Raw genomic sequence first — 11,122 nt, 5'->3', positions numbered from 1 at the left:
TGAGAGTGTTGATGTGAGTCATGACCAGCCTTTAAAAGCATTTAATGTCTACAGATGTGAGTGCTATGTGGCAATAGTCATTTAGACAGGTTTCCTTGGCGCTCTTTGGCACAGGGACTATGGTGGTCTACTTGAAACATGTAGGTATTACAGACTGGGCCAAGGAGAAGTTGAAACTTTCAGTGAAGACACTTGCCACCTGGTCAGTGCATGCTCTGAGTATGTGTCCTGGTAAGCTGTCTGGCCCTGTGGCCTTGTGAATGTTAACCTGTTTAAAAGTCTTACATCAACTACGGAGAATGTGATCACACAGTCATCCGAAACAGCTGGTGCGCTCATGCACGGTTCAGTGTTGTTTGCGAGCATAGAAGGCATTTAGCTCGTCTGGTAAACTCACCTCACTGGGCAGCTCGTGGCTGGGTTTCCCTTTGTAATCTGTGATACTTTGTAGTGTATGTGGACACCTGCTAGTCAAACATCTCATTCCAAAATCATGGGCACTAATATGGAGTTGGTACCCCCTTTGCTACTATAACAGCCTCTACTCTTCTGCGAAGGCTTTCCACTAGATGTTGGAACATTGATACATGGTCTTGCTTCCATTCAGCCACAAGAGCTGAATGGCCTAGCTCGCAGTCGGCATTACAATTCATCCCAAAGGTGTTCGATAGGGTTAAGGTCAGGGCTCTGTGCAGGCCAGTCAAGTTCTTCCACACAGATCTCGACAAATCACTTCTGTATGGAGCTTGCTTTGTGCACAGGGGCATTGTCATGCTGAAACAGGAAAGGGCCTTCCCCAAACTGTAGCCACAAAGTTAGAAGCACAGAATCGACTATAATGTCATTGTATGCAGTAGAGTTAAAATTTCCCTTCACTGGAGCGTTCTCCTGGCATCTGCCAAACCCAAATTCGTCTGTCTGAGTGCCAGATGGTGAAGCGTGATTCATCACTCCAGAGAACACGTTTCCACTGTTCCAGAGTGCAACGGCGGCGAGCTTTACACCACTCCAGCTGACGCTTGGCATTGTGCATGGTGATCTTAGGCTTGTGTGTTGCTGCTCGGCCATGGAAACCAATTTCATGAATCTCCCAACGAACTGGTTGCTTCCAGAGGCAGTTTGGAACTCGGTAGTGAGTGTTGCAACTGAGGACAGACATTTTTTTTTTTTTACACGCTTCAGCACTCGGCGGTCCCATTCTGTGGCTTACCACTTCACAGCTAAGCCGTTGTTGCTCCTAGTCATTTCCACTTCACAATAACAGCAGGGCAGACAGTTGACCAGGGCAGAAATTTGATGAACTGACTTGTTGGAAAGGTGGCATCCTATGACAGTGCCACGTTAAAAGTCACTGAGCTCTTCAGTAAGGCCATTCTACTGCCAATGTTTGTCTATGGAGATTGTATGGATGTGTGCTCAATTTTATACCTCTGTCAGGTGTGGCTGAAACAGCCGAATCCACTAATTTGAAGGAGTGTTCACATACTTTTGTATATATAGTGTAGTTTTGTCAGGATGCCCACACATCAGCCTCTCTTGCGCCACCTCTTTCACTTCTCTAATTGTGCGTTGATGTACAGTACAAATATCAGCCGTTACAATGACTGTTCAAGTACATTTCACTTCAATGATTCTGAATCATCTCAATCTAAAACAGAGATTTTCATTGTTTCATCAATCCAATGTATTACATACCATATACAGTACACGTAAACTTAATTCTCAGTGACATTGGTGTGCTTCAGTTACAATCTTATTGCTAGATTCACAACACAATGATACATACAGTACGTGCTATGAAAGTTAGTGACTGATTAGTGGCTAGGACACAATCAGATCCTTTGGGTGAATAACTACCACGCATAATTAAAACAGTCAGTGAAATAAGCCTTATAATAAATAAGGAAACTAAGGCATATAAATATGATATACCCAAGTCTGTTAAAATAGTCATGACAACCTAATGTACATAATGAAAAGTGTTGATTGGCATTAGTAAGCTAATTCCATCTTATAAACAGGTTTGTGCTTTGTGTTCCTCTTCATGACCTTTACGTAAGGCCGACCATATTACACAGGAGGTTGGTGGCACCTTAATTGGGGAAGACGAGCTCCTGGTAATGGCTGGAGTGGAATGAGTGGAATAGTATCAAATACTGTCAAACTGTATGACAACGATAGAAAATACCATAACCTTGCTCTGAACAAAACAGTAAAAAACAAAATCCATGTGTCAAGTATAAAAGTGCAATTCCTATGATTGCATTGCAACTTTAAAAAAACAATACAGCATAATTTGTCTATCAATGGATCTACCTCTGATTCTGAAATGGTTGCTAATTCACAAACAAAAAGCAGTAAAAGACCTGACATCAACCAAATTGTCATCTTCAATGTATTGCATTCCAACAAATATTCCTGACTCTTTTTGATAGTTCAGACACGTTCCTATACCAATGGTCATCATCCCCTTCTGCAGGATTTGTTACACCAGTTTCACCAGCGACTTCCTTGCTGTGACTGAAACTTCCTATTCTTCAGGTACCGTTTCACTTCTTCCACCTCAGTAGGGCCCATGCTCTGGTCCACGCCCGGTGCCAACTTATAGCTCAATGGAGACACAATGTACCCGTTGCGGTACAGACAGACCTGCTTGCACATCTCAAAGCAGCTGAAGAGAAGGCCAAAGTAGGGGACAATCTGAGGAGGACAAACAGATCAATTGCTTTTGAAGGGTCTCTATAAACTGTGAAGAGCTAGGTTAAAATCTGCCCTAGTAGTAGGACCTGGTTATGATCTTCTTGTCCACAAAGTACACAATTTAAGTAAATTGTAGACTGATCATGAGGGGAGATTTTAGATCAGTAAAAAAACAACTCCACTGCCATCGTGAAAAGCCATTTGGGGATGAAAGATGAGCACTGTATGCGGTTCTATGATCCACATCTGCCAGCTTGTTATAAATTACCCACAAAGCACATCTCTCTCAAGGTCCATCTCCCAAGTTCTGGGCCATTCTACTGTTTCACTCTGATATAAAAATGGCATTGTTTGATAAATGTGCATTGGCTGTATATTCCTATATCTATTACTGCACTATATCTACAGCAGACAAGCCTGAGGAGGACTGGTAGAGGGTTGGGGGTAGAGCACAATAAATCATTACAATAATAGGCTAATGTATTAAAAAAATGGGAACATGACTTATGTGGTCCTACCTTGACCATGTTGGCTGTGATGCCACTCCACAGTGTCAGGATGCCCTTGTTTCTGATCACCTGCCTGAAGCAGTCTAACATTCCAGTGAAGTGGATATCAGCGCCACCATAATGGGGAAGCCGAGGGTTCTGGGCCTGGCGAGAGAAAGAGAGGAGGACAAAGATTCCTGATTAGATGAGTTATGACACTCCATTATGTAATGAGAGATTTCCAGTTACTAGGAAAGTGACCCTAGAGAGCATAAAATATAAAATACATGCATTTAGGATAAATGAATGACAGATATTTGGGACAAACTCATAAGCGTGTGATCAAAGTAGTGACCCACATGAAAAAAATACTATGGTCTAAATGCTGTAGTATTACTATATTTTTATACTATATTATTTACTGTAGTGTTTTTGCCGACATGACTGTAGTATACTGTATTATTTACTGTAGTGTTTTTGCGGACATGACTGCAGTACAACGAATGGCGCTGAGATGTATAGCTAAGACTGCACTCAACAAACTACAGTTGAAGTCAGAAGTTTACATAAACTAAGTTGACCGTGCCTTAGAGGCTTCTGATAGGCTAATTAACATCATTTGGATCAATTGGAGGTGTACCTGTGGATGTATTTCAAGGCCTACCTTCAAACTCAGTGCCTCTTTGCTTGACAACATGGGACAATTTGGTCCCAAATTTCCAAATGCATGAAGGTGCCACGTTCTACTGTACAAACAATAGTATGCAAGTATAAACACCATGGGACCACGCAGCTGTCATACCACTCAGGAAGGAGACACGTTCTGTCTCCTAGAGATGAACGTACTGTGGTGCGAAAAGTGCAAATCAATCCCAGAACAACAGCAAAGGACCTTGTGAAGATGCTGGAGGGAACAGGTACAAAGGTATCTATATCCACAGTAAAACGAGTCCTATATCGACATAACCTGAAAGGCCGCTCAGCAAGGAAGAAGCCACTGCTCCAAAACCGCCATAAAAAAGCCAGATTACGGTTTGCAACTGCACATGGGAACAAAGATTGTACTTTATGGAGAAATGTCCTCTAGTCTGATGAAATAAAAATAGAACTGTTTGGCCATAATGACCATCGTTATGTTTGGAGGAAAAAGGGAAGCTTGTGGAAGGCTACCCGAAACATTTGACCCAAGTTAAACAATTTAAAGGCAATGCTACCAAATACTAATTGCGTGTATGTAAACTTCTGACCCACTGGGAATGTGATGAAAGAAATTAAAGCTGAAATAAATCATTCGCTCTACTATTATTCTGACTTCACATTCTTAAAATAAAGTGGTGATCCTAACTGGCCTAAAACATGGAATTTTTACTAGGATTATATGTCAGGAATTGTGAAAAACTGAGTTTAAATGTATTTGGCTAAGGTGTATGTAAACTTCTGACTTCAACTGTATACAGGGCTGTAAATCAACAAGAAAAAGCTCATCCAAAGGCAGCACTCCTAGTGGCCTGTGATTTTAATGCAGGAAAACTCAAATCCGTTTTGATCTAATTTCTGCATCGACAAAGCTATCTAGCAGTCCAATCGATCTAAAAATTCTAAAGAAAGCACTAAATGATGAGGGATACAAGTGTGTAGTATACTGGTGCAGCGGTCTAAGGCACTGCATCTCAGTGCAAGAGGCGTCACTACAGTCCCTGGTTCGATTCCAGGTTGTATCACACCCGACCGTGATTGGGAGTCCCATAGGGTGCCGTACAATTGGCCCAGCGTCGTCCGGGTTTGGCCGTCATTGTAAATAAGAATGTTCTTAACTGACTAGCCTAGTTAAATAAAATTTAAAAAAATACTATAGAATTCCATAGTAAGTAATATAGTGTTCTATAGTAAACTGTAGTATTTTTTATGTGGGGAGAGAGACTATGGAATGAATGGAATGATTTTTATGAATGGAAATTCCTGACATTTACAATAATTGCTCAAACCAGGGATCTGTGCTATGGGACATTTGTAACTTGGATGTCACATGACTAGCTATATCCTAACTGCAGCACTGAAGTAATTCATTACAATGACTCTTCACTCAAAAATGTTATATATGTGAAACCAAATTAACTGAGCAAATGTGGGTGTGGTCTCAGTACTCTCACAGACAGGACATTGGTATCTTACAAGTTCCAAAACAAACTGTAATTTCCTTTTGTCAAGCATGAACCACTCCACCTTGGAGGGCACTTTAATCCATGACAATAACCATCTCCCAAAGACAACACACTTCCAGTCACGACAGGCTGAGTTTGTTAAGGAAATGGTATGTTACTGGCTGGCTGAAGAAACAAGAACTGCACCCATGCTTTAAGCTTCCTTAAAAATATTTGCTTGTGGGTTGTGTCATCCGTTTCTAATTGAACTTCTTGTTTTGGCCCAAATAAAATCTGATATACTTCTATACAAAACATGAACAAAATATATGTATTAATTCTGTGTGTCTGAAACTAGACAGAGGGAATTAAAGAGAGGTGCAGTTTGTCTTATGGGCTTCTCAATTGGAGTGACTGTGCTTGTCCACTGTGTGATAGCTGTCAGCTATATTTAGAGAACTTCTCTATAGCGCAGGCAGACCCTGAACAGCATTCACATTCTCAGCTGCTGCAGCACCTTGTGGTCACTAATAATAAATTGATAAAAACGGATGTAGTATTCTGTCCTTCATAGAAGTCCTATTGAACCCTGTGTGTCCTCTCATACATACAGAGAAGGACATGTGAGGGGAGACATGAACTCATACATCAGCCCAATGTATGGTATGTGCCAATAACTATGGTCAGTTATTGTAGTTAAAGTCTATGAAGATGTATTATTAGTCTTAGTTTAAAACTTTCAAAGCGTGACTATCTTTTTTGGCTATTTTTTGTATGTTTGTATGTTGCATTTTGTTTAGAAAGTAGAAAAAAAATGCATCCACTCGTAGGCTACTTTATCAAGGGCAAGTGTTTTGCTGTGTAAGGACAAGTTTTTTACTACCGGTATGTACTTGTCAGAGGTACCGGTAAAAATGTGTACAAATGCACCACCATATGGACGGATGTTGTATTACCAAACTGGTTGTGCCTCATAAAATGGCCCAATGAGTTGGGCGCACTTACCTGCATTTTCCTTTTCACAGTTTCAAAGGGGTAGGAGAGGGTTTGGGCCACTCCTGCGGCTATGCAGCCATTGATGAAGTTCTGTAGGGCAGTGAACCGGAATTGGGGCTCCCGCCACATCTTGTCCAAGTTTATGTAGACTGCATAGCAACCAATAGAGAAGGGAAATGCACCTGTAGCAGAATAGATCCACAGTTACTAGCTATGTCAACACTGCCCCATAGAAAAACTTATCATCATGATATAAATATTCTCTGTTTGGCTGTTCCAAATTTCAAACAATGAAAGCTCTATAAGCTGTAAGAAATGTGTTTCACAAGTAAGCAGACTAGACAAACTTTATGTAGAGTGATACAATAAGGTATAACTAAACCATTGTGTGGCTTTTCTTAGGAATGTCTTTCTCCACATTTCTGTAGTATACAGACATAAGTGCGTACCTAGGATTGTGAGAGAGAAGCCCCTGTAGAGTGCTTGAAGGCCTTCGGTCTGGTATATCTTGGAAAGCGTGTGGACCACCCCCCTGTAGGTAGGCTCTCTGCAGTTCTGAGCTATGAGGCGAGTCTCTGCCACCTCCAGAGGGTACGTGGCCAGCGCTGCACTTATACCAGCTAGCCCACCAGCAAAAATGGCCCTCCACTGAGAGACGTAGCCCAATTCATCCATATGGAGGTGGACGATCCTGGAAAGTCAAGAACAGAGGTCAATGTTTTGGTTCTTAATTATCTTTATAAAGGAGCCTATCTGAAAATATACACTGCTCAAAAAAATAAAGGGAACACTAAAATAACACATCCTAGATCTGAATGAATGAAATATTATTATTAAATACTTTTTTCTTTACATAGTTGAATGTGCTGACAACAAAATCACACAAAAATGATCAATGGAAATCAAATTTATCAACCCATGGAGGTCTGGATTTGGAGTCACACAAAATTAAAGTGGAAAACCACACTACAGGCTGATCCAACTTTGATGTAATGTCCTTAAAACAAGTCAAAATGAGGCTCAGTAGTATGTGTGGCCTCCACGTGCCTGTATGACCTCCCTACAACGCCTGGGCATGCTCCAGATGAGGTGGCGGATGGTCTCCTGAGGGATCTCCTCCCAGACCTGGACTAAAGCATCCGCCAACTCCTGGACAGTCTGTGGTGCAACGTGGCGTTGGTGGATGGAGCGAGACATGATGTCCCAGATGTGCTCAATTGGATTCAGGTCTGGGGAACGGGCGGGCCAGTCCATAGCATCAATGCCTTCCTCTTGCAGGAACTGCTGACACACTCCAGCCACATGAGGTCTAGCATTGTCTTGCATTAGGAGGAACCCAGGGCCAACCGCACCAGCATATGGTCTCACAAGAGGTCTGAGGATCTCATCTCGGTACCTAATGGCAGTCAGGCTACCTCTGGCGAGCACATGGAGGGCTGTGCGGCCCCCCAAAGAAATGCCACCCCACACCATGACTGACCCACCGCCAACCCGGTCATGCTGGAGGATGTTGCAGGCAGCAGAACGTTCTCCACGGCGTCTCCAGACTCTGTCACGTGTGCTCAGTGTGAACCTGCTTTCATCTGTGAAGAGCACAGGGCGCCAGTGGCGAATTTGCCAATCTTGGTGTTCTCTGGCAAATGCCAAATGTCCTGCACGGTGTTGGGCTGTAAGCACAACCCCCACCTGTGGACGTCGGGCCCTCATACCACCCTCATGGAGTCTGTTTCTGACCGTTTGAGCAGACACATGCACATTTGTGGCCTGCTGGAGGTCATTTTGCAGGGCTCTGGCAGTGCTCCTCCTTGATGTGCCATCCTGGATGAGCTGCATTACCTGAGCCACTTGTGTGGGTTATAGACTCCGTCTCATGCTACCACTAGTGAAAGCACCGCCAGCATTCAAAAGTGACCAAAACATCAGCCAGGAAGCATAGGAACTGAGAAGTGGTCTGTGGTCACCACCTGCAGAACCACTCCTTTATTGGGGGAGTCTTGCTAATTGCCTATAATTTCCACCTGTTGTCTATTCCATTTGCACAACAGCATGTGACATTTTTGTCAATCAGTGTTACTTCCTAAGTGGACAGTTTGATTTCACAGAAGTGTGATTGACTTGGAGTTACATTGTGTTGTTTAAGTGTTCCCTTTATTTTTTTGAGCAGTGTATTTACTTTCATCTTTCCATACATTATTCATGAGGCAGGTACAGCCAGTGAATATATGTATTATTATGGCTTCAGGTTTTTCAAGATACTGCCAGAAATTCTAGTAGTAAGTAACTGTATGTTACATAACTTAACAGACTGAGCATCTAATTCAAGAACAGTTCAAATGCACGTTTCATAGAGTAAACATACCGAGGAAAGTAAACATGATGTTCTCCATTGAGAATCCACTACCATACGTCCGAAAATTAAGATGGGTGTCGAAGTAGATCTGCAGTTAATCTCATCTGATATTTAATAAACAGCCATAAAGTCTGGTAAACTTGACTAAATAAATATGCACTTTGAAGAAAGGAGAGGAGCTTCCCTCTTCTTGGAACCCCTGCGTGGAACACGATGTACATAACATTTCCCTGGCGCGCGGGGCAGAGTTCGAGTTTACATGTGCCCTTGCACTGACGCGTGAGGTCTTACTGTCAGCGTTAGAATTAGAAAACACCATGTACCATATCTTCTCAGTTACCATGGCATGGTCGAATGGGAGTACAACAACCATAAACGTCGAGAAGTTAGACATGACTACTTCTGAGTTTGTTTGGATATGAAGTGACACCATACTCGGATGAGATTTAAGAGCAGTCTGATTGGACAATGATAGAAGGCGTGTCTCACAATAATCTTAAAAACAACGGAAGTGAATTGGATGGAAATGTGTGGGACTAACGTTAGCTATACCAGTTCTGCAGACGACGTCTAAGTAATCATAATATGTATTTGCAAATATGTCAACCCAGTATAAAGACGTAGGGCATGTTTGGGACAAAAGGCAGTATCAGCCTGGTTGAATATAGCTAACTAGCATGGTAATTAAATTAACTATACGGCTAGCTAGCTGTAACGTTATAGTTAGTTATAGCTAGTAGCAACCTAGCTACTTGTCTAAGATTAACGTTTTCATAACTCAGAAACAACACACCAAATTGCTTATTCACTCACTGTTTGTATGTTGCCAAATGGACGGCGCTGTAAGGAAACAGGCGGAGACAGGAGACGAGGTTCCCCTTCCAAAATCCTCGTATGCCTTCTTTCTGGTAGACAACAAGAAAGCTGTGGAGAAAGCCTTTTTTACAGTGAAATGTGCCCACTTGACTCTTGATTTTCACCACCTCCAGGGGCGACGTGACAGTTTTACTGAAAACTCCCGCAAAACCAACGCACATGAAGCCCTGAGAACTTGTCAGTCTGTCATCTTTTTTAACTGTTGCCATTATTACTCTGAATATGTAAACAATTTTCCTAAGCCGATGCTGCTACCTCATCGGTACGTGTATATTGTCTGTAGGACCAGCAGCACATATTGTTTATCATCCGGTGTCCTGATTCCTGTCACGTTGCTCTGAGGGGAGGAGGTACTGAGTGCACTGGGCATGGGGACGTCTAAGGTTCTCTTTCCAGGAAAATGTTTGGCACCTGGTGGCTATTAATGTATATATGTAGGCTAACGTTACTAGTGGTGCGCGGGTCAGCTGTTTGTTCACCCACAATTGCTAACCAATCCGCAACCGCCTGACTGATAAAGTGAAAATTTGAGGCCCTCACCCGACCCTAACCCTATAATTTATTAAATGCTCTGTAGGTTACAGTCAGAGACGGCGGAACAATTTGACAGTGGTGCGTTTTTATTTTGTTGCCTGATTTACTGTAGATATGTTTACGCATATAATCTCCGAGATTGTTGTACCCTATTTGTTAGTCAACTTGTCTATATCCTAGTTACATGCAGCGTATCTTCTGTCATTATATCTTGCCCTATAATACTACATAAACCCTTGCTCACCAGAATAATGTCATAAATCGATAGAATGACCAACCACACAATATTTAATGACCCTAAACCCGCCAGCCCCGCGGCTATGCGCGTTATGAGTCAACCCGCATCAGTAACATGTCGCCTACTGTAGGCTACTTTACTATCTTGTAAGATTTAAAAAATTATGAAAACATGAGCACGTGGTAGTAGGTCAAAGTTAGCTGCCTGTAGTATGGCCATAAGATCTGGCAAGCCAAGAGTTTCATATATTTAATTTCTTAATAATAATTTAAGGATGATTTAACCCTAAAAGCACATAATTTCAAAACCGTTTTTTTATCCTTCTGAAGTTTTAGGACTTTGTCAAGCAACTAGTTACCAACCCCAAAAACATGTATCATGATTTCAGTGTTAATATGGAGGAATTAAATATAATATCTAGTTGTGTGTGCTAGTATGAAAATTTGCTAAAAATGTAGAGTCAATAGTCAACTTTGTGATAAAAGCACCAACTTTGACACAGAGATAGATGTATGTATCCTGGAAAGGTATACAGTGAGCTACAAAAGTATTGGGACAGGGTCACATTTTTTGTTGTTTTGGCTCTGCACTGCAGCACTTTGGAAATGACACAATGACTATGAGGTTAAAGTGCAGACTGTTAGCTTTAATTTTAGGGTATTTAATTCCATATCGGATGAACCGTTTAGAAACCACAGCACTTTTTGTAAATAGATAGTCCCCCCAATTTAGGAGACCTAAAGTATTGAGACAAATTTAAAAATTGTTGGATGCTTTGCTGTTTGTTTTGGTTGTGTTT

General features: G+C 41.9%; 1 protein-coding gene across 1 annotated transcript; it reads right to left on the bottom strand.

Moving 5' to 3' along the window:
- Window positions 1-1,660: 1,660 nt before the first annotated feature.
- Window positions 1,661-9,957, bottom strand: slc25a43 (solute carrier family 25 member 43). Its single transcript, XM_071398696.1, has 5 exons — window positions 9,489-9,957; window positions 6,775-7,016; window positions 6,335-6,507; window positions 3,219-3,353; window positions 1,661-2,700 (listed from the first exon to the last, which is right to left on the bottom strand). The coding sequence occupies exons 1-5, from the start codon at window positions 9,758-9,760 to the stop codon at window positions 2,497-2,499; spliced, it is 1,026 nt and encodes a 341-aa protein (XP_071254797.1). The 5' UTR covers window positions 9,761-9,957; the 3' UTR covers window positions 1,661-2,496.
- Window positions 9,958-11,122: the final 1,165 nt, after the last annotated feature.

The sequence above is a fragment of the Salvelinus alpinus genome, chromosome 4, assembly GCF_045679555.1.
Source record: "Salvelinus alpinus chromosome 4, SLU_Salpinus.1, whole genome shotgun sequence".
Lineage (NCBI taxonomy): Eukaryota > Metazoa > Chordata > Actinopteri > Salmoniformes > Salmonidae > Salvelinus > Salvelinus alpinus.
The sequence above is the reverse complement of the archived record's forward strand: the minus strand, read 5'-3'. Positions and strand labels throughout refer to the sequence as shown.